Source organism: Apus apus, chromosome 1, assembly GCF_020740795.1.
Source record: "Apus apus isolate bApuApu2 chromosome 1, bApuApu2.pri.cur, whole genome shotgun sequence".
Lineage (NCBI taxonomy): Eukaryota > Metazoa > Chordata > Aves > Apodiformes > Apodidae > Apus > Apus apus.
The window spans coordinates 6,193,281-6,215,831 of record NC_067282.1 but is presented as its reverse complement, the minus strand read 5'-3'; the positions used below and the strand labels follow the sequence as shown (position 1 = coordinate 6,215,831).

Below are 22,551 nucleotides of genomic sequence, written 5' to 3'. Positions count from 1 at the left end.
CTCTTAGGCAGGGCTGGCAGGGAGGCCAGGGACTCCAGGGTGGCTGCAGCTCCTTGTCTGACATCCTGGACAGGGAGAGCAGGGAGGAGGAGCTGCTACCTGGCAAGGAGGATATGGAGTCTGGGGAGTCCATGGTGGTCCGCAGCTGTCTGCTTGGTACCTCCAGGGTGGCCCTGCAGAGAAGGAGAAAAAACTGACCCCAGTGCACCCGGGCCCCTCTGTTGGGGCTCTCGGGCAGCACCCCCTCCCCATGGGGCAGGCAGGGCTGCCCAGAACGGGAGGGTTCAGGGCACAGGGTGAGGGTGTGGGGCAGGATCAGGGGTCTCCCCCAGCACTCATCCCGTCTCCAGGCTTCTCGGGGTTCCTTCACTCCTCCATCCTCGAGGGGAGAAGCTGCTGAGGGAGGAGACAAACTGAGCAGCCGGCAGCCCCCATCACATCCCCGGGTCAGGGCTGCCGTGGGGAGCCGGCCGCGTGTGGGGAGCTCAGTGCCAGGGCCACTCACCAGTCTGCTCCTCCAGCCTGGCTCTCCTCTTGCTCTTATTGCTCGTCAGCCTCTTCCATGACTTCTGCAAGGATGCAGAGCAGCTGGGTGAGACAGGAGCAGCTCCCAGCCCCACGCCAACTCCCCCCATTCCACTCCACACCTCACCAGCCCAGCCAGGCCCACTCCACACCACAGTACAGTGGGCTGCACTGCATGTCACCTACCTGGAGCCCCTGGATCCCAAAGCTGGCCGCGATCAGGCTGAGCTGCACCCCAAGCATCACCAGTGGCAGCATCTCAGCCCGGCTGGGGGTGTGGGAGGTCTCCACGGCACGTGGATCACTGCTCCACAGCTGGGGGCAGGCAGCAGCAGTAACGCCTCCCCCAGGCCTTCAGGCAGCGCCACAGCCGGGCACAGCCCTCCCGCAGGCGCCTGCTCCTGGACTTTTTGGGGCTGGGGCCCTGGGGCTGCAGCCTGTCCTCCTGCACCTCCTGGTGCTCCTGCTCCTCCAGCACCTCCTGGTGCTCCTGCTCCTCCATCCTGCTGGGGGGGAAGGAGGGCTCTCCAGGGAGGATCCCACTAGGGGCCCCCAGTGTCCCTTGCCCATTGTGCATCGGCCTGGGCCATTCGTGTCCCGCCTGCATCTCATTGTAGCTTGCCAGGAGCTTATTCCAGGTCTGTCTGGATATGGGTATAGGGCTGTTGCGGGCCCTCTGAATATCTGCAGGGCTCTGTGGAGTCATCTCCCTCTGCCCGGGGACCTGCTCGTCCGTGGTTTCCACCAGCAGTTCCAGCAGGGAGGTGTCCGTGGAAATGCTGATGCTCATTATGCGGCTCGGGGCACGGGTCTCAGGTGCAGGTACAACGGCCACGGTGGGAGCTACGTCCGTGGATTCCAGTGGCACCTGCAGCTCCTTGTTTGGTGACTCTGCAGTCATCAAGGGCAGGGAATGGCTGCCAATCTCAGGGCTTCTGTGCAGGGTGGAAACGGAGCACCTGGAAGCCTGTGGGGTCTGCAGCTCCCTCTTGGACATCTTTCTGCTGGGCCTGCAGAAGGGGAGAAGAATTAGACCCCACTGCACCCCAGCCCCTCCAGTAGGGCCCTCGGGCAGCACCTCCTCATTGCCTGGGGGACAGGGATGCCCTGAACAGGAAGGTTCAGGGGACAGGGTGAGGGTGTGGGGCAGGACCTGGGGATTCCCTCTGTACTCACCACCTTTTCCAGGTGAGCAGAGGTTCCTTCTTTCCTCTTTTTGACTGGGAAGAGGCTGCTGAGGGAGGAGACAGAGTGAGGGGCTGGCAGCCCCCAGCACATCCCCGGCTCAGGGCTGCCATGGGGTGCTGGCTGCGTGTGGGGAGCTCAGTGCCAGGGCCACTCACCAGTCTGCTCCTCCAGCCTGGCTCTCCTCTTGCTTTTTTTGCTCTTCTTACTGTTCTTACCCTTCAGCTTCTCCCATGCCTTCTGCAAGGATGCAGAGCAGCTGGGTGAGACAGGAGCAGCTCCCAGCCCCACGCCAACTCCCCCCATGCCACTCCACACCTCACCAGCCCAGCCCAGCCAGGCCCACTCCACACCACAGCACAGCGGGCTGCCCTGCATGTCACCTACCTGCAGCCCCCTGATCCCAAAGATGGCCGTGATCAGGGTGAGCTGCACCCCAAGCATCACCAGTTCCAGCATCTTGGTGCTGTCAGAGCTCCTCCCTAAGACACGGGCTCTGGTGCTCCCAGGGACCAGCACAGGCCCAGGATGTGGATCCCAGTGAGATCCTGGCTCCTCAGGAAGGGGAACACAAACGCTCCTGCTGCGTCAGCCGCTGCGGTTGCAGTCTGCCAAGACGCTGCCAGACTGCAGTGCCCACTGCTCGTGGACTGCTGCTCCCGGGGCCTGAGCCCCCTTTTATAATCCAGCAGGCAGCCACACCCCCTTTGTGACGTCAGGGGCAGCCACAGCCCCCTTTGTGACGTCAGGGGCAGCCAGAGCCCCCCTGGGGAACATGGGGGGGCGGCCAGAGCCCCCCTTGCTGAAATCTTTCAGTGCCCCAGTCCCCGTCTGCTCTGGGCAGATCCAAGGGCTGGCACCTCATGGCAGAAGGCAGTGGGGGCAGCTGTGGGAAGGCCACGCTCTGCAGGACAGGGCACCTGGTGTTTCTGCAGAGGGAGGGAGAACCACCTTGTCCATGTCTGCGCCCACCCCCGGCAGCTCCGCTCCAAGGCCCTGGGGCCACAGTGGGGCCTCCAGCAGCCCTGGCTGCTCCTGCAGCTCCATCCTGCTGAGGGCTGGGGGGAAGGGCTCCCTGGGCACAACCACCCCAGCCCCTGCCGCCCCTCACCCCCCGGCCAGCTCTGCCTGCAGCAGCAAGTCAAGACTTGCACTCCAGCTGGAGCACCCTCAGCTTGCCCTCTGGCAAGCCCTTGCTGCACAGCGCTCCTCTCCCTTGCCAGCAGCTTGCGATGCCTGAAGGAGCCTCCAGAGAAAAACTGGTGATGGCCTTTGTAGCAGGGCCTGCTGCAATAGGACAAGGAGCAATGGTTTTCAAAGAAAACAGGGCAGACTCAGACCAGAGAGAAGGAAGGCACTTTTTACACTGGGGGTGGTGAGACACTGGAACGTTTTGCCCAGAAAAGGGGTGGATGCCCCATCAAATACTGAGCTCCCCTGCAGGATTTCTGTACAAGGAGGACATGAAGCTTGGCTGCAATCCTGTACCTGCTTTGTGAGCAGCAAGCCCCAACCCGTTAGTGCTGCGTGTTCCCTTGGGAGGCTTTAGACCAGCTTCTCCTCCAGGAACTGGGACCAGACAGCAACTGAGAAGGGAATGATGCACGCAAAGACAATGCCTGGAGCCTACTTTCCCGATTTATCCATCCATCACACCTGGCAGGTTCAAAAGCACATAGTGCTCTGTTCTCCTTCACAAGGAAACACCACTGCCCCCTCTCACACAGCAGTTCCTGCCGCTGCTTGCTCTCTCGCTGCTTCATTTGTCCAGGGCTGCCTTGTAATTTCTGAGTAGAATCACAGATAAGGTCAAGGGAGAGGCTCCCAGGAGAGTCAAAACAAGCTTCAGTTCCCTGCACTACCAAGCGTTTCTCATCCTACAACTTACCAGCTCCTTCTCCAAAGTGGAAATGGTAGCCCAGAAACCCTTGACGTAACTTCAATGTTTTGATGTGACCCGTTTTCCTCAGAAAGTCTTCCAGGACCTAATAACCCTTAGGCTTTTTTCACTCCTCCTCCATGTCACTCTTCCTACCATAACTGGATTGACAACAGGCCTGAGGAGAAGGACTTGGGGCTGCTGGCTTATGTTGAAGCTCAACCTGAGCCAGCCGTGTGCGCTTGCAGCCCAGAAAGCCAGCCGTGTCCCAGAACCCACCTGCTGTGCTCTGTCTAGGCTTCAAGCCTCCAACACAGGAAGATACGGAGCTCTTGGAGCGAGTCCAGAGGGCCAGCAAGATGATCCCAGGGCTGGAGCACCTCTCCTATGAAGACAGGCTGAGAGTTGGGCTTGTTCAGCCTGGGGAAGAAAAGGCTCTGGTGGGAGCTCCAAGTGGCCTTCCAGTACCTGAAGGGGCCACAGGAAAGCTGGGGAGGGACTTTTGACAAGGGCATAGACTGACGGGCCAAGGGGAGTTGCCTTTCAACTGGAAGAGGGGAGATGGAGGTTAGATATGAGGAAGAAAGTCTTTCCTGTCAGACACCGGCCCAAGTTGCGGATGCCCCTGCCCTGGAAGCGTTCAAGGCCAGGCTGGCTGGGTCTTGGAACAGCCTGCCCTGGTGGGAGGTATTCCTGCCCATGACATGGGGGCTGGCAAGAGAGGATCTTTAAGGTCCCTTCCAACCCAAACCATTCCCTCATCCTACGACCATGAGAGAAATGTGAAGTGAAAGACAAATTGATCACATCCATCGACTGTTTAGCAGCTCTCATCTCACTGATCAGCCTGGGGCTGCAAAATACAAATCTAGCACTCGAAATTGGCCTCTAGCAGCCACTTCAATGCTATTTGACTTGCAGCAGGGAAAGAGTCCCCACAGATTTCTCTTTGTTGCACTTTCAGACAGGAAAGGTTAAGTACCCAGAGATCAAGCTCAGTAGCGTCTTCACACCAGAAGGAGGGAAATACTGTTGTGCCATTGATGTGAGCAGAATGCTGGTTGTCCCCTGAGGGAAAGAAGTTACCGGCTAAGGACCAACAGGAAAAACACCAGCATCCTCTCAGTTGTCCCCCACCCTTCAGCATGAGGCAAAGAAAGAGAACCCTGCATTTGTTTTGCTTACAACTAATGACCCCCAAACATCAGGCAAGTATGAAACACTTGCGGCGCTTTCCATCTCACAATTCCTTCTCCTGCAAACGCAGCTTCCAAAGGACCTTCCTACCTCTGCACCTGCAACTCTGCTTTCTTGTTGCAGCCAAGCTCAGCAATTGAAGAAACCACGGAGGGAAACAGTTTCCAGGGGTTTTAATTTTAAATACTTCTCAAGAGTAATACAAAAGTTACAAGCTTGTCTATCCAGACCAATCCTTGTTTTCTTTCCCTCAAAACTAAGCCGTGCAGTTAGCTGCTGCCCCTTGCAGGCAGCACTGTGTAGAAAGCACTTCAAAGGGCACCATTTCAGCTTATGTTTTCCAGAAGAGAGGGTTCTGTGTCAGACGTCTCTGGAAGTTCTCATACCTAGGAAAAATAAACAAACAAAACCCAAAAGCTGTTGCAAAGAAAATGGCTTCAAAAATGATACACAATTTCCACACTATGTCTTTCATCAAAGTGGTATCCCAGAGAGTGTTCATGCAAGCTTAGAAAAATTGTAAGTGGATTCAAAGCAGCTGTTTTATGCATCACAGTTTTTGGGCCAGCAAATCAAAGTCTGGACAGGTAGAAGGGCCAGTTGGAGGCTGCCCACCACCCTAGTCATCAGGCCAGGTATCTCATGGGAGAAATCTCAGAAAACCAAACCAGGAGAACTCCGTGCTGTTTAGGGATGCGTCGCAATACCGGGAAAATCAAGGTGATGGCAGAGCTTCTGCATCCGGTTCAGCAGTCCCTGTACCAGCCTTCCAGTGCTGCTCCATGTAGGAGGCACAGAGCCAGCTGAGCACTTCTCAGCTCACAGCACAGCAGACACGAGCTGGCCAGCTTGACAGACCAGCATGGCGGGCTTGCGTGGAGACCACAGCCTCCAACTCAGCTTTGCTTCCCAGCAGGTGTGTGTGACCTGCTCACAGGACAGGAAGAGGGCCCTGCAGACAATGGGAAGCAGTTGGCCTTCTACTGCCAGTAGGAACACCTTGAGACAAAGTAGTCCCCATCATTTTCCCACCATCACCAAGGAATTCCACCTTACATCATCTTTGAGTACAAATCTAACAAGGACAAAGAACTCTCAACACACGATGGACTCCCCTACGCACACGCGCTGTCCCAGTTGCACTTTCCAAACTCACAGAAATAAGCAAAACACAAATGAAATTTAAGATCAGAATTCATGATTGACCTCCCCTGAATAAATAAACAACAAAAAGCATCCACAGAGCCCCAGAAGCACAGGGATGGAAAGCACCTAATCAAGGGCTGATCATCTAGTCCAGCCCCCCTGCCAGAGCAGGGTCACCGAGAGTAGCTCACAGTGGAACGTGTCCAGGTGGGCCCAGAACTGGACACCGTATCCCAGATGTGGCCGCATCAGGGCAGAGTACAGAGGGAGGAGAACCTCCCTCCACCTACCAGCCACACCCCTTCTAATCCACCCCAGGATGCCATTGGTCTTCTCGGCCACAGGGGCACATTGATGGCCCATGGTCATCCTGCTGTCAACCAGATCTGACTTTCAAACCAAAACCAAAACAAGCCCAGGGGCTTGGAGCGACGGAAGGCTAAAAACCCCGTTCAATCCCCACAAACCCAAGCTGTAAGGGGACACGAGGCACTGCCAAGGAACCAAGAAAAGCAGCAAGATGTTCCTCCTACATCTCACAGTTCCTAACCCAACTCCAATGAGAAAAGAGACTCTGAAGCCTTTTAAACTCATTCCAGTTAGAGAAAGGCTTCTTCTTGAATTTCTAAGCCAAACGACTGAGTTGTTTTCTGGGGCTGTAATCACATGAAGAGGTGTCTAGACAGAAAGCTGTTCAGTTTGTTAGAGCTGTGCCTGACTGGACTATAGTGGTTTGAACCAGCAAAAGCAAATTTGGCACCAGCCAGGCACTGACCAGCCATTACCCTGCTCCTTTGGCCTGTCTTCCTTTTCATTCCCTCCATCTCCTTCTCTGGAGACATTCAAAACCCACCTGGATGCGTTCCTGTGTGATGTGCTCTAGATGACCCTGCTCTGGCAGGGGGGTTGGACTAGATGATCTTTTGAGGTCCCTTCCAACCCCTAGGATTCTATGATTCTATGATCAGAGACCTTACCCAGATGTCCCAGGTCTGCAGCAGGGATTGAAGCCCTCACGCCCCTCCTGAGAGTGAACTCTGAGCCAGCATCTCCACTAAAGCAGCAGGTGTTCCACCTCTGCACTTCACTTCTTCCCTTTCATTGTCTCTCACCAGAGACCTTACCCAGACATCCATGGAGAGCACAGAGTTACCTTCTAAATGGAAGGGATCTGCACCAACCACAGAACTGTATTCAGAGAGCCCAAATTACTGTTTACAAATGCTTTAGGTGAATACTGTAGAGAATCATAGAATCATAGGGGTTGGAAGGGACCTCAAAAGATCATCTAGTCCAACCCCCCTGCCAGAGCAGGGTCACCCAGAGCACATCACACAGGAAGGCGTCCAGGCGGGTTTTGAATGTCTCCAGAGAAGGAGACTCCACAACCTCTCTGGGCAGCCTGTTCCAGTGCTCTGTCACTCTCACAGTAAAAAATTTTTTTCTGATATTCACCTTAAACCTCCTATGCTCCAATTTGTATCCATTACTCCTTGTCCTATCACTGGTCATCACTGAAAAAAGCTTAACTCCATCTTCTTGACACTAACCCTTTACGTATTTGTAAACATTGATGAGGTCACCCCTCAGTCTCCTTTTCTCCAAACTAAAGAGACCCAGCTCTCTCAGCCGTTCCTCATAAGGGAGATGTTCCACTCCCTTCATCATCTTTGTGGCTCTGCGCTGGACTCTCTCAAGCAGATCCCTGTCCTTCTTGAACTGAGAGGCCCAGAACTGGACACAATACTCCAGATGCGGCCTCACCAATGCAGAATAGAGGGGGAGGAGAACCTCTCTTGACCTACTAACCACACCCTTTCTAATACACCCCAGGATGCCATTGGCCTTCTTAGCCACAAGGGCACATTGCTGGCTCATGGTCATCCTCCTGTCTACCAGGACCCCCAGATCCCTTTCACCTACACTGCTCTCCAGCAGGTCAGCCCCCAACCTGTACTGGTGCATGACATTTTTCTTCCCCAAATGCAAAACTCTACACTTGCCCTTGTTAAACTTCATCAGGTTTTTCCCCGCCCAAGTCTCCAGCCTGTCTAAGTCTCTCTGAATGGCAGCACAGCCTTCTGGTGTGTCAGCCACTCCTCCCAGCTTGGTGTCATCAGCAAACTTGCTGAGGGTACATTCTGTACCCTCATCCAGGTCGTTGATGAAGATGTTGAACAACACCGGTCCCAGTACTGACCCCTGAGGGACTCCACTAGTCACAGGCCTCCAACTAGATTTTGCCCCATTGACTACAACTCTCTGACTTCTTCCTTTCAACCAGTTCTTGATCCACCTCACTGCCTGATCACCAAACCCATACCTGATCAACTTATCTACAAGGATGCTGTGGGAGACGGTGTCAAATGCTTTACTGAAATCAAGATAGACCACATCCACCGCTCTACCATCATCTATCCACCTAGTAATTTCCTCATAGAAGGCTATGAGGTTAGTCAAACATGACTTACCCTTGGTAAAACCATGTTGACTGCTCTTGATGACCCCCATCTCCTTGATATGTCTAGAGATAGTGCCAAGGACAAGTTGTTCCATCACCTTTCCAGGGATGGAGGTGAGGCTGACCGGTCTATAGTTACCCGGGTCCTCCTTCTTGCCCTTCTTGTAGACTGGAGTGACATTTGCTATCCTCCAGTCTTCAGGCACCTCTCCTGTTACCCATGACTTACCGAAGATGATGGAGAGTGGACTAGCAATGACCTCCGCCAGCTCCCTCAGCACCCTTGGATGCATTTCATCCGGACCCATCGATTTATGGATGTCCAGATTACGCAACTGATCCCTAACCCAATCCTCATCTACCTTTGCAAACTCCTCCTTTATCTTGACTTCTACTGGGGCTATATGAAACTGGGGCTCATGGGGAAAGCCTGCAGGAGTAAAGACAGAGGCAAAGAAGGCGTTCAGCACCTCTGCCTTCTTTAAATCCTCTGTCACCAGGGCACCCACCTCATTCAGCAGTGGGCCTATATTGCCTCTGGTATTAGTTTTGTTGGCTATGTATTTGAAAAAGCCCTTTCTATTGTCCTTAACCCGACTTGCAAGGTTAAGTTCCAAGGAGGCCTTAGCTTTCCTAGTTGCCTCCCTACATTCTCTGACAACAAGAGGCTCAAGAGGGCTACACTGATCAACTCTTGGCAAGAATTTTTCAGACATCCTCAAGAACTGTCTGCAGCTCACAGTGTATCTCCAGATTACACAGGCTGTCCCCACAGACAGCTGCTTCTTAAACCACTCCCTGGAAAACAACTTGCAGACAGACTTTTGCCTTTGTGCCTGAGGGTCTTGGGGACAGGACCGGGCCAACTGGATACACAATTTCTCCACCTCTCCCATATTCGTAAGCAGTATCACTGTGCTGGAACTTGGTCTAGGAAGAGACCAAGCATAACAACCAAGTTCAGGTGGAGAAGGATCAGTGTGTTCTGCCTTCCCAGGACTCCAGAGCATTTGCCTCATCAGCAACATCGTGCAATTTCACATGTGGCAAGGGCAACACTTCTAGAGGCAAGAAAATGTCACAGGCCAAACAGCACCTTTCAAATACAGCAAGTCAGACGAAGATGCTACAAATAGCTACAAGAGGAGCGGACAGGACCTCTCTAGACTAGGAGATCAACAACGACAAAACACTTTCAGCTTTGCTGCATCACATGACAGTAGTTCCATACTTAGAAACCAGCTGCCCTGATGCCTTGGAAAAAGAGCACTTGCCACTAGAGATCACTGCCATTACCATTTCAGAACTACATTTGCAGGAATGAAAGCTTCCGAGGGATTTGGGGTCATCTGTGCCTGAGTAACAGCAAACGAGGAAGCAAAGTTATAGAAGTTATCCAACATCTTCTGAGTGAACTGAAAGAAAAGAGAGAGATTTGCAGTCAGGTCTTTTTTCCATTTGAGCTTTTCTGCAAAGACTTAACAGATACACAACTGCTATGTGAAGTAAAATCAGCACTGTCATCTAAAACACAATAGGAAAGTGGACATAGGAGGTGCAGGGATGTCCATTGCAAATGGATCAAAGCATCCTGGCTCTCAGTCTTGCCCTCAGATCCATCCAGCATCCAGGAGTCATTTTCAGAATCTTCACTCACCCTCTCCCTGCCCAATTTCATCCAACTGCATAACCAGCTCTGGGAAGAACATTTTCTTCTTCTGACAAAGATGTGGTGCAGTGACAAGGGCTGTCCCTCTCTCCTCCAAAGGAACCCATCAGCAGAACTGATGGTCAGAGCTGCCATTCCACCTCACAGCAAAACACTGGCTGTTCAACCAGGGGAAAAGTCTGTGTTTTGCCTCACTACCAGCTGTCAGATTCCAGCAACATGGAAACTCCCTTTGTCAGCAGACTGACAGTGACACAAGGGAGGCCATGGGCCTGATTCCCCTGAACGTGCACAATCCAGTTGTTGACAGGACCAAGTTTTCCAGCGTAAGAAAAGTAATTTCAAAATATCAAAGCAACCAGACAAGTGATTTGACAATGATTAGGTTCGTTACAACCCTACAGCCACCCAGAGCAGGTGGGCTGTTTTTAGTTAGTTCTTCAGAGGCTCAGCTCTCTGCAGCCTTTTGTGGCACAGAGAAACTCGGAAAACAGAATGCCCAAGCTACCTCCGTGAAGGAATCTACTGATGACACAGCAGCATTTGCAACAGGAGTCTGCTGGGCCAGGCTCTCCAGCAGTTCCACTGAGATTCCAATCTGGGCCACCGTTGGCGTCTGAGGGAGGTTCATGGCTCCAAAGGGATGTTGACTTCCCTTCCCTGAAAGTGCCACAAACAGCACACGTTACATTCAGCACACAGGGAAAGACTGTGGCACTGAAATCACTGTTTCTTCTGGAGAAGCTCTTCCTCAACTCCCTGCCTCGGAAATACAGCACAATCATGCAGTCCAGGCACAGGCACAAGGACACACACAAACACACCAGAGGAAACAGAGTAATGGGTACATGTGACAAACACAGCTGATCTTGAGGAAATTTCTAAAAAAAGGAAACACATCATTTTAAACTGGGTTAATGAGGCAGTATGATCACAGAATCATGGAATTGTCAGAGTTGGAAGGGATCTCTAGAAATCACCTAGTCCAACTCCCCTGCTAAAGCAGGATCACCCACAGCACATCACTCAGGACTGCATCCAGGTGGGTCTTGAATATCTCCAAAGAAGGGGACTCCACAACCTCCCTGGGCAGCCTGTCCCAAGGCTCTGTCACCCTCACCATAAAGAAGCTTTTCCTCGTGTTTAAATGGAACTTCCTATGTTCCAGCTGGTGCCCCTTGCCCCTCATCCTGCCACTGGGAACTACTGCCAAGAGCCTGAATCCACCATCACTGCACCCCCCTTTGAGATACTTGTAGGCATCAATAAGGTCTCCCCTCAGCCGTCGTCAGGCCAAACAGTTCCAGCTCTCTCAGCCTTTCCTCACAAGGGAGATGCTCCAATCCCCCAGTCATCTTTGCTGCCCTTTCCTGGACTCTCCCCACTAGTTCCCTGTCTCTCTTGAACTGGGGAGCCCAGAACTGGATGCACTATTCCAGATGTGGCCTCACCAGAGCAGAGGAGAGGGGGAGAATGACGTCTCTTGACCTCTTGGCCACACTCTTCCTTATCCACCCTAGGATTCCATTGGTCTTCATGGCAGCAAGGGCACATTGCTGGCTCATGGATACTTTACTATCGACCAGGACTCCAAGATCCTTCTCCTCAAAACTGCTTTCCAACAGGTCCACCCCTAACCTGTACTGGTGAATGGGGTTCTTCCTCCCCAGCTGAGGACCCTACACTTGCCCATGTTGAACCTCATTGGTTTATTCTCTGCCCAGCTCTCCAGTCTGTCCAGGTCATGTAGGATGGCAGCACAGCCCTTTGGAGTGTCACCACCCCTCCCAGTTTGGTATCAGCAGCAAACTTGCTGAGCATACACTCTGACCCCTCGTCCAGGTCGTTGATGAATATGTTGAACAGGGCCAGACCGAGCACATGACTTCAGGAAGTTGCCCCTGTGAAGGGCTGGGCAGCCCCATGTCTCATCTGAACAGCTCAGACCAACCCCAGCCCAGATGAATGGCACAGCCATGGAACAGAAAGGCCTCTGGCTTTGCAAGAGCCACAAAGAAGACAAGGAGTTGGGCAGACAAACACTCCCAAGCACACTCCAAGCACCAGCATGACACACGTGTCAGAAAGCACCTTGTTTTCTCAGCCTGGAGGGCAGGACCACAACCAGCAACACCGTTCTGTTGCCTCTCATGCAGAGCATTTGCCATATTCCTAAATCACTCCTGGCACTTCCATGAGGTGTTTGACGGTTAAATTCAGGCTTTCTGAATCCTAACTACCAATTCTGATTGAGGGGACAATGACACACAGTTCATAGTCATATTGCCAGCAAACATGAAGATTGCACCCGAAGAGAAAAAACAGAATTCAGATTTCATGCTTATTTCAAAGCCAGCCAACATCTCACATAACAGCTAATTCTTCCAAAGAAACATGTGATAAAGGCTGGATACTCTGGGCCTTTGACTCCTAGAGGTGTAACCAGTATGGGCAGGTGAAAGACTTTGCTCACTTGAGCAGAGGATGGCACAAAAGAGATTGAATCCATGACACAAAATTACATTTCCTCATAATTGTAAATGAACCTATTCCTAACATAACCTATCAAAAACTGACATGACCTAAACACACTGTTCCAGCTCACATTAAGTAACAGGCAGCCTGTTTATTACATTAGGCTTTGCAGAGCCTGCAGTAAAGGAAACCTCTGCATCCTCATACTGCCTGCCCTGACCAAGTTAGGAGTACCTGTGCAACCTCCGTGTCTCTCAGGATGGCATCTCTCTGCAGTCCCTGTCTGGCCTCCCCTTTCAACAGCTTCACTCTTCTTCCTCACACAATCCCTGGTGTACACTGATGTAGACAACTATGGCTGCTCAGTCAGATTTCATACCAAGCTGTCTTAAAGTGTATATAGTACAGCAGTAAGTCTTGCAAGCAGAAGAACACTCAGGAAACCTGGCAGAAGAACCAGCGATACACTGAACTGTTTCACGAACCCCACAGCGCTGGATTATAGAAAAACACACCCAAAAAAGCCCTTCCTGCGGCTGTTCCCCCTTGTGAAGAAAGCCCAAATTACTGAGGAACGTCTATGATTAGACTTCATCTTGCTCTGCACCTTAAGAGGCCTTATCTCAAGCCACACTGCCATCCAGGACACAGGCAAAGGAAAGCCTGCCAGGTCAGCAATTAATACATTTGATCACATCAACCTCCTACTCAGCTAGAGACTCAAGTGCAGGCTGCAGACTACACTGAAGCCTATAAAAGATGTGTATTACTTATCACTGTAACACTTGAAGCTGCTTGACCAACATATCTGTCTCTTCAACAAGACAAAGGTGTGCCATTGGGGTGCCCCATCATTTTTATAATATGCATGGCAAACCCCCCTATATTTAGGAAAAAACCTCCACATCTACTTCAGGTAGCACCAGCACCCTCAGACTCCCCTACGAGTCAGATTCTCTGGTCCAGTTCTACACCAGAAAAGCCAGAACGTTTGGAAAACTGCTTTCCAGTGAGGACACCCTCTCCTGGAGAATGACAGTGCAACAGCAGCTGCACGGGAGGGGCTGCCTGAAATCACACAACTGTCACGGCTGGAAAAGACTTAGATCACTGCACCCAACTGTCACCCCCACACTTCCTAAAAGTCAAACAAAAAACTCCCAACAAACTGAAACCAAACAACAAGCCAACCACCATGCCCACTACAGCATGTCCTGAAGTGTCTCATTTACACGCTGCTTAAAGACCTCCGGGGACGGTGACTCCACCACCTCCCTGGGCAGCCTGTTCCAGCACCTGACCACTCTTCCAGTGTAGAAATTCTTCCCTATCTCCAGTCTAAACCTCCCCTGGCACAACTTCAGGACATTTGCTCTAGTCTTCATACTTCTTGAGAGAAGAGACCAACACTGACCTTCCTACAACCTCCTTTCAGGAAGTTGAACAGAGCGAGCAGGTCCCTCCTCAGCCTCCTCCAAACTAAACAATCCAGTTCCCTCAGCTCCTCCTCATTGGGCTTGTTCTCCAGCCCCTTCACCAGCTCTGTTGCCCTTCTCTGAACTCGTTCCAGCCCCTCACTGTCTTTCTTGCAGGGAGGGCCCCAGAACTGAAAACAGTTCTCACGGTGCAGTCTCACCACTTGACTGATTGTCTGAAAACCCTGCCCCAAACTGTCCTTGTTAGAAAACCTGTCCCTACGCTACAAAGAACATATCGACCTCACAGTGGGAGCTGAAAGAAAATGCTGCAGGCATGTCCAGACAAAGGCCTAAAAACCTCCTTACAGGGTCATTCTTCCAAACATCCTCAATGCAGAAGAAGCACTGGAACACACGCCAGGAACACACACCAGGCCTGCTGAAAGGAACTTCCAGGGCAACACCACAAGCCAGAGAAGATGAGAGAAATTTCACTAGGAACATTAACATACAGACTGACTTCCACAAAGCTGCCAGGCTGCTCGTAGTACCACATCTGGGAGGGACCACCTGAAAACACACAGAGGTCTGCCTTTTCAAGCAGCTTTTTGCTCAAAGCCACCTTCAAACATTTACCCCCTTATGCATGCAGGAACATCTCTGCTTCACTGACCGCGACATTTTACCAGTCTTACCAGATTTCAGACCAGAAATTTTGAAGATGGCACTTGGCTTCTCGTTAGTGACAAACCCCAGCAGCTGCCACACTGCCAGCCCGCTTGGGTCCGGGTAACAGAAATAGACAGATCCTCCCATTCCTTCTGGAAATGGTATCGTTCCCAGCATGAAGACCACTACATGGTTGATGTTCTCATAGTCCGGTAAATCAAATACAAATTTGTCTTCAGCCACTTGCTGGGGAGCTGCTTGTACCTAAAGAGAACAAAGCCTTGATTAGCATTACTGTGCTTGCAAACTTTGACTGTGACTGTGAATTTCCTTTTACAGAAATACACCTCAAGTGGAACATCACAAAAAGCGAGGAACGTACTAACCTCAAGAGCAAACAGCCCGATAAAAATCAAGCACAGCAGAAGAACAACTGCAAAAAGTATTACTGGAAAGGCACAACAGTCTTGTTCTACCTGCACTGAACGTATATCCCACCCGGGACTACAGCATCAGAATTCCTTCGCTCCCCATGTGCGTAGGAGGAAAATAGGGTGCAGAAGAGGTTGCCAAGTCCATAAGCAGTGGCTGTTGACCACCTGGCTGGCACAACCCCAGGACCATGGAAACCTGTTCACATAGGAAATACAATAGACCTTGAGACAGGCAGCAGAAGGACGGCTAAACGCCAGAGCAAAAGATACCCTCCTCTTTACCCGAGATGTCACAGCCTCGCAGCCAACGCACAATCTGCTCTTAAAAAGCTTCTTCTAAGCTCCCAGTTTCTCTACGAGGAGCCCAAGCCCCTCCATTAACAGAGGGGGCGGCGGCTGCCTCCCGGCAACGGGGCTGTAGTGTCCCGGGGGCTGAGGGGCAGGAGCCAGCCGGGGGGCAGGAGCCGGCCGGGGGGCAGGAGCCAGCCGAGGCGCCGGGCGGGCGCGACCAGAAGGGCGAGATCCGCTCTGCCGGGGGGCAGCTCTGAGCGGAGCCCAGGCGGGGAAGGACGAGCCCCGCGGGGCCGCCCTGCGGCAGCCCCACCGAGCGGGTTGAGGGCCCCACTCGCGGCCCGGGCAGCGCTCACCAGCCTGCCCGCCACCAGGCAGCCGAACATGGCGGCGGCCGCCGAAGCCCCTCGGACGTGTCACCGCCTCGGAGCCGTCATGGGCGCCGTCCGCCGGAAGCCAGCACGTCCCTGTCGCCCCGGGGGCCGCTGCGTCACTTCCGGAGCGCGGCGACAGTGGCGGAGAGGATGGCCCGGACTACAACTCCCGTGGTGCTTTGCGCGCCCACGGGGATGCCGGGCGGGGCGGGGCCGCGTGGTGCATGACGGGAGATGTAGTCCCAGCGGAGCAAGGGCGGGAGCTGCGTCCCACAGCCTCCCTGGCAGCCTGTCCCGGGGCTCTGTCGCCCTCCCTGTAAAGAAGTTCTTCCTCATATTTCGGTGGAACTTGAAGCATTCCAGCTTGTGCCCGTTGCCCCTCGTCCTGTCCCTGGGAACTGCTGAGCATTGCCTGGCTCCATCCTCCTGCACCCACCCTTTGGAACAGAACCACAGACTCATCCTGGTTGGGAGGGACCTTGAAGATCATCAAGTCCAACCATACTCTAAATCCCCTTCCCGTCACCTAATTTACCCCTTCAGTGCTTAACGGCTTTAAACAGTTGTAGGCATCAGTAAGATCTCCCCTCAGTCTGGTTTTCCAAGGGCAAACCCGAGGACAGTCCTTGCTGTGCTGTCGTACCTTGATGCCTGCCAGTGCCTCTCAGCATCTTCCAGCTTTTACAAAAACAGGGAAAGGTCATGACAGCAATAGGAGACCTTAAACTTCCATGCCATGGGGCAGTGGAAGGTGCCTGGAAACCTGGGCTTGCTTCCACAGACATTTGCACAGCCAGGAGGTGATAAGTGACACAGCTTGTCCTGCGTGCCAGGTTAAAAGAAAGAACCTAGAGAATGGCAACATCTGCTCACTCCCCTTGGGCTCAGTCCCCTCTTCTGTCTCTGCTTCAGGTTCCCTCTCCAGACCTACCTGCAGTCCTGAGAAGCCTTGGCCAACTTGCAGCCTCTTTCTCTGTCCAGTCCTCTCCTCTCTCCTAATCAGTCACCCCACAGCATCTTGTTAACCTCTGCAACCATTTCCAGCTGCTTTGTTCATCTAGATTCTGCTTCCAGGACCCCTCCTGGATTCCTCAAATTTCTCATTTATTCACAGCTATCCCCTTCTGTATCCCTTTTAGCCTCTGCCTTTCTGCCATCCCTTTCATTCTCCTTCCTGGGAATCTCATTTGTTCCACTGACTACCTGCTACCTATATATTTTCCTGGTAGCATTTCTCACAATTCCCTAAATCCCAAATCCTGTTCTTTCTTATATTTTCTCCCAATTTTAGGGAGAATGGAGAATAAATATAATACAATATAACAGATTACCATCATCTTCCTCCTCAGCGCTGACACTTATTTTCTAGGCATATATTTTGTACCTTCAAGCCTTGCTAGTGCTGCAAGGAACCCATCAGCTATTTAAGCCCTGAAGAATAGCTGCTGCTTGCAGCAGAAGCTGGAAAACAACTCTTGCCATCACCTACACAAAACATAAAGGTCAACATCTAGGTGTTTCTCATGAAGTGCAGAGGTGGAACACCTCCTGCTTCAGTGGAGATGCTGGCTCAGAGCTCACTCTCAGGAGGGGCGTGAGGGCTTCCAATCTTGCTGCAAACCTGGGATGTCTGGGTAAGGTCTCTGATGAGAGGGAATGAAAGGGAAGACAGGCCAAAGGAGCAGGGTAATGGCTGGTCAGTGCCTGGCTGGTGCCAAATTTGCTTTTGCTGGTTCAAACCACTATAGTCCAGTCAGGCACAACTCTAACAAACTGAACAGCTTTCTGTCTAGACACCTCTTCATGTGATTACAGCCCCAGAAAACAACTCAGTCGTTTGGCTTAGAAATTCAAGAAGAAGCCTTTCTCTAACTGGAATGAGTTTAAAAGGCTTCAGAGTCTCTTTTCTCATTGGAGTTGGGTTAGGAACTGTGAGATGTAGGAGGAACATCTTGCTGCTTTTCTTGGTTCCTTGGCAGTGCCTCGTGTCCCCTTACAGCTTGGGTTTGTGGGGATTGAACGGGGTTTTTAGCCTTCCGTCGCTCCAAGCCCCTGGGCTTGTTTTGGTTTTGGTTTGAAAGTCAGATCTGGTTGACAGCAGGATGACCATGGGCCATCAATGTGCCCCTGTGGCCGAGAAGACCAATGGCATCCTGGGGTGGATTAGAAGGGGTGTGGCTGGTAGGTGGAGGGAGATTCTCCTCCCTCTGTACTCTGCCCTGATGCAGCCACATCTGGGATACGGTGTCCAGTTCTGGGCCCACCTGGACACGTTCCACTGTGAGCTACTCTCGGTGACCCTGCTCTGGCAGGGGGGCTGGACTAGATGATCAGCCCTTGATTAGGTGTCTTCCATCCCTGTGCTTCTGGGGCTCTGTGGATGCTTTTTATTTATTATTTATTCAGGGGAGGTCAATCATGAATTCTGATCTTAAATTTCATTTGTGTTTTGCTTATTTCTGTGAGTTTGGAAAGTGCAACTGGGACAGCGCGTGTGCGTAGGGGAGTCCATTGTGTGTTGAGAGTTCTTTGTCCTTGTTAGATTTGTACTCAAAGATGATGTAAGGTGGAAGGTGGAATTCCTTGGTGATGGTGGGAAAATGATGGGGACTACTTTGTCTCAAGGTGTTCCTACTGGCACTAGAAGGCCAACTGCTTCCCATTGTCTGCAGGGCCCTCTTCCTGTCCTGTGAGCAGGTCACACACACCTGCTGGGGAGCAAAGCTGAGTTGGAGGCTGTGGTCTCCATGGAAGCCCGCCATGCTGGTCTGTCAAGCTGGCCAGCTCGTGTCTGCTGTGCTGTGAGCTGAGAAGTGCTCATCTGGCTCTGTGCATCATAGAATGGTTTGGGTTGGAAAGGCCCTGGAGCAACGGTTTCCCCAGCTGAGGAGAGCCCATGGAGTGCAGGACTCGGAACGGCCCCGAGCCACAGCCCATCTCAAATGTTTGGAAATGAAATATTTTCTTTGCCATAGGTTCCTGGGGTCACCCATCCGTCGATCCATCCTGTGGCTGGGGGTGCCTGAGTGCCCGAACCCTGTGGGGCCAGGCTGGCACTGGGCAGCCACTAAAGTGGAGGGTGGGTGTGAGTGTGCTGGCATCTGGGGACCTGTGTGACCAGGTGAAAAGGGCCAGCAGGAACCTCCTGACGTTCCCCCAAGTGCAAAGTCCTGTACTTGGGGACGAAGAAGCCCAGGCACCAGCACAGGCTGGGGCCACTCAGCTGGAAAACTGCTTGGCTGAAGGTCCTGGTGGGCAGCGAGTGTGCCACAAGCAGAGGTGGCCAAGGGTGTCCAGGGCAGGGAGGGTGTCAGGAGCAGGGAGGCCAGCAGGTTGAGGGAGGGGATCCTCAACTGGGGGGGCTGGGGCTGTTGAGCCTGCAGAAGGGAGAGCTCAGGAGGATCTCATCCACATCCACCAATACCTACAGGGAAGGTGCCAAGGGGCTGGAGCCAGATTCTTCCCAGGGGTGCCCAGTGCCAGGACCAGAGGCCATGGACCATGATCCTCAAGAGCTGGTGACGGGGACAGCCGTGAATTGAGAGGGGACCCCAGTGGGTATGGGGGGGCAGGGGGATGAGAGTCAGAAGCACCGGGGAAGCAGAGACAGGGGTGCACGGGACTCAGAGGGTCCTTGGGCTCGCTGGGATTGTGCAGGGATGCTGGCAGGAGGAATTGCTGTAGCAGGGGCAGCGCGAGGAGACGAGCAGCATCACCCCGGGGGAAGGAGGGAGCCCTGCCAGGGCAGCCCAAGAGGCCCCGTTGGAAGGAAAGGGGCTGAGACAGCACGGAAACTGCAGGGCAGTGGGGCAGGGTGTCCTGTAAAAGGGGATGTGGCTGGGGAAGGTCCTCCTGTTCAGTCACGAGGTTCAGACTGGACCCCTTGCTTTCTAAACTCCATCTCGGAGAGGAGTCTTGGGGCAGCTGGATCCAGTCCTAGTCCCAGGCTTTGTCAACCATTTCTGTCACAAGGATGACACGTGTGCAGCCTCCTATCAGAGTCAACGTTGCCTGCTTCAGAGCCCCACCAAGGCCTTGCACTGAGACAGATGTGTAAATATTTGGGATTCTCTTCCTCATACCTCTTCTTTATAGCTCTTGTCCAGGTGGGACTGGGTCATCTCTTTTGCTCCCATTGGCTCCTAGCAGGCTGATGGTGGTATTAGTGAAGAGAGGGGAGAAGCAAGCAGAATCAACACTTGCTGCAGATGTACATTCTCAGTCATGTTGGCACCACTCTGGCTCTCAGCTTTGCCTCCAGCTATTCCTTGCACAACCATGTGGCTACAGGATCTCTGTCCTGTCACAGAGGGTCACTGTGGGCACTGTCTTCCTGGACTTTAGTAAAGCCTTTGACATGGGTCCCACCGTGTTTTCCTAGAGAAGCTGGTGTTGCACGGTTTAGAGAAGTTCACTCTCCTCTGGGTTAAAAACTGGATGGATGGCTGAACCCCAGACAGTTGTGGTGAACAGAGCTAAATCCAGTTGGTGGCCTGTCTCAAGCACTGTCCCCCTGGCTCAGTTTTCCGACAAGACTTGTTTAATATCTTAATCAATGATCTTGATGAGGGGATTGAGTGTAGCCTCGGTAAGTTTGTGGATGATACTAAGTTGGGTGGGAGTGTTGATCTGCCTGAGGGTAGGATGGCAGTGCAGAAGGACCTGGGCAGGCTGGATTGATGGGCTGAGGTCAATTGCATGATGCTCAACAAGGCCAAGGGCTGGGTTCTCCATTTTGGTCACAACACCAGCAGGCAACAATACAGGCCTGGGGAAGAGAGGCTGGAAAGCTGCAGCCCAGCAGAAAAGGACCTGGAGGTGCTGGTTGACAGCTGGCTGAACGTGAGCCAGCAGGGTGCCCAGGTGGCCATGAAGGCCAACAGCATCCTGGCCTGTATGAGGAACAGTGTGGCCAGCAGGACTAGGGCAGTGATTGTCCCCCTGTCCTCAGCACTGGTGAGGTGGCTCCTGAGAGACTGTGTTCAGTTTTGGGCCTCTCACTACAGGAAGGACATGGAGTTTCTGGAATGTGTCCAGAGGAGGGAAACAAAGCTGGAGCACAAGTCCTAGGAGGAGTGGCTGAGGGAATTTGGCTTGTTTAGTCTGAAGAAGAGGAGACTGAGGGGAGACCTTCTTGCTCTCTACAACTGTTTGTAAGGAGGTTGTAGTGATATGGGTGTTCATTTGTTCTCCCACATAACCAGTGACAGGAGGAGAGAAGCAATGGAGTCAAGTTGTGCCAGAGAAGGTTCAGATTGGATATTAGTAAAAACTTCTGTACTGGAAGAGTGGTCAGGCATTGGAACATGTGTCCCCGAGAAGTGCTGGGGTCTCCATTTCTGGAGGTGTTCAAAAAACACGTGGGTGTCGCACTTCTGGACATGGTTTAGTAGGCATGGTGGTGTTGGGTTGACTGTTGGATCTGATGGCCTTATAGGTCCTTTCCAACCTTAATGATTCTAGGATTCTGTGAATGATGGGGGTTGTCTTAGATAATGTCACCGTTTGACTTGGGTCCGACAGCAATGCTCTCGATTCCCTCCCCCTCCCACCCAGGTAGGGAAGGAGAGAGAGAAAAAGAGAGAGACTTGGCTGGATTGAAAACTAAACTACACAGCTTTAATTAAACACTAATGATATAAGAACATATATACAATTATATACAAATATGTTCAGGTATGTGCAAGAGCCTCCCGCCTTCCCCCACCCCCAGCAACTCCCACCACACTCCCCTCAGCTGGAACAGTCCCGAGAAATCCTGGAGCTGCTGCTGGAGAAAGGGGAGAGTGATGAGGGTCAGGAGAGCTCGAGCCTAAGGGTCGACGGTGATGGATGGACGGAGTCCTCCCTGGATGCCGGCCATGGACGGGAGAGAAGGGAAGAAGAAGCAGGAAGGAAGTTGTCTTCTGTGATCTCTGACCTTCCTCTGAGCTTACGTAGATATATGGAATGGAATATCTCTGGCCAGTTTTGCTGTCTGTCTAACTCAGCCTCCTGCAGGGGGGTCATAGATCTCCCCGTAGTGTCTGAGCCGGCAGAGTGAAGGTGTGACCTTGAAGCCCCAGCAGTTAGAAAAACATTCCAGTGTCTTATCAGCCTAGCTAGAACAGAATGTTGCTAGTTAAAAGAAAGCTCACTGAAGGAAAAAAAAGTCAGTAAAAAGGAAAATTGGCTTCATCCTGGCTCAAACCAGGACAGATAAGCAAGTGGTTTGTCCTTCACCCCTGCTCATTGCCAGGCAGAGATCAGCACACGAAGTTAGCTTGCTTCCCTATCCCGAAGCTGCTGCAAGAGAAGCTCAGCAATTTGGGACAGCTCTGGTCAATCTTCCCACAACTGCCAACTCTGATGAAATGCAGCAGGCCAAACGGAAAAGTCCCATAGTCCATGTCCAGCTAGTAGATAACTAGTCGGCCCAAACTGATCTTGCTTGGGTGGTGATTTTACATTCTCTAGGGATCTGAGACTGGCACGAACGGGAAATAGTCTCAAGATGAGGAGCTCAGCCTTCCTTGAATACCTGTCAATGCTTTAAAGCATGTCAATCAGGTGAAATATCCACCAGTAACCACCACATAGAGAGCTTCCCTCTCACTGGTTGCGTGTCAGTGTGTTGAGGCTGCCACTCATTTCCCAAGATCCCTCCTTTCCTTTGCCTTGCCAGAAAAGAAGTAGAAGTTGACTTGATTATTTACAGTGTTTATTTGCATGCTGAGGGATTCTGCAGGTCGTGCACGGAATTCCAAGGCCATTACTGTCAGCTTCTACTAGAACAGATTCAAACTGAGTCTCTAGCTGTATCTCTCAATAATGGGTAGACCTAGTGGG

At 52.3% G+C, this 22,551-nt stretch overlaps 1 protein-coding gene and 1 long non-coding RNA gene across 8 annotated transcripts in view; both read right to left on the bottom strand.

The window, feature by feature from the left end:
* The window catches only part of LOC127385015 (uncharacterized), a 235,774-nt gene that overhangs the window by 839 nt on the left and 212,384 nt on the right, over positions 1–22,551 (bottom strand). The window contains exons 1-5 of one of the 5 annotated variants that reach the window (XR_007889569.1): positions 1,869–1,945; positions 1,702–1,759; positions 712–1,535; positions 506–569; positions 100–396 (exon numbers count right to left, since the gene is read on the bottom strand). This is a non-coding gene — a long non-coding RNA (uncharacterized LOC127385015). Of the gene's footprint in view, positions 1–99; positions 397–505; positions 570–711; positions 1,536–1,701; positions 1,760–1,868; positions 1,946–22,551 lie in introns of those variants that run through there. The other 4 variants (XR_007889567.1, XR_007889572.1, XR_007889570.1 and 1 more) reach the window with 4 other exon arrangements.
* Positions 4,943–15,822, bottom strand: HIKESHI (heat shock protein nuclear import factor hikeshi). Of its 3 annotated transcripts, XM_051620154.1 has the most exons (6): positions 15,706–15,801; positions 15,101–15,254; positions 14,651–14,888; positions 10,571–10,722; positions 9,690–9,808; positions 4,943–5,172 (listed from the first exon to the last, which is right to left on the bottom strand). In XM_051620154.1, the coding sequence occupies exons 3-6, from the start codon at positions 14,799–14,801 to the stop codon at positions 5,118–5,120; spliced, it is 477 nt and encodes a 158-aa protein (XP_051476114.1). In that variant the 5' UTR covers positions 14,802–14,888; positions 15,101–15,254; positions 15,706–15,801; the 3' UTR covers positions 4,943–5,117. The 3 variants fall into 3 exon arrangements, with proteins under 3 accessions (XP_051476114.1, XP_051476113.1, XP_051476118.1); XM_051620153.1 differs by lacking the exon at positions 15,101–15,254 and having other exon boundaries at positions 15,706–15,822; XM_051620158.1 differs by lacking the exons at positions 15,101–15,254; positions 15,706–15,801 and adding an exon at positions 15,011–15,074.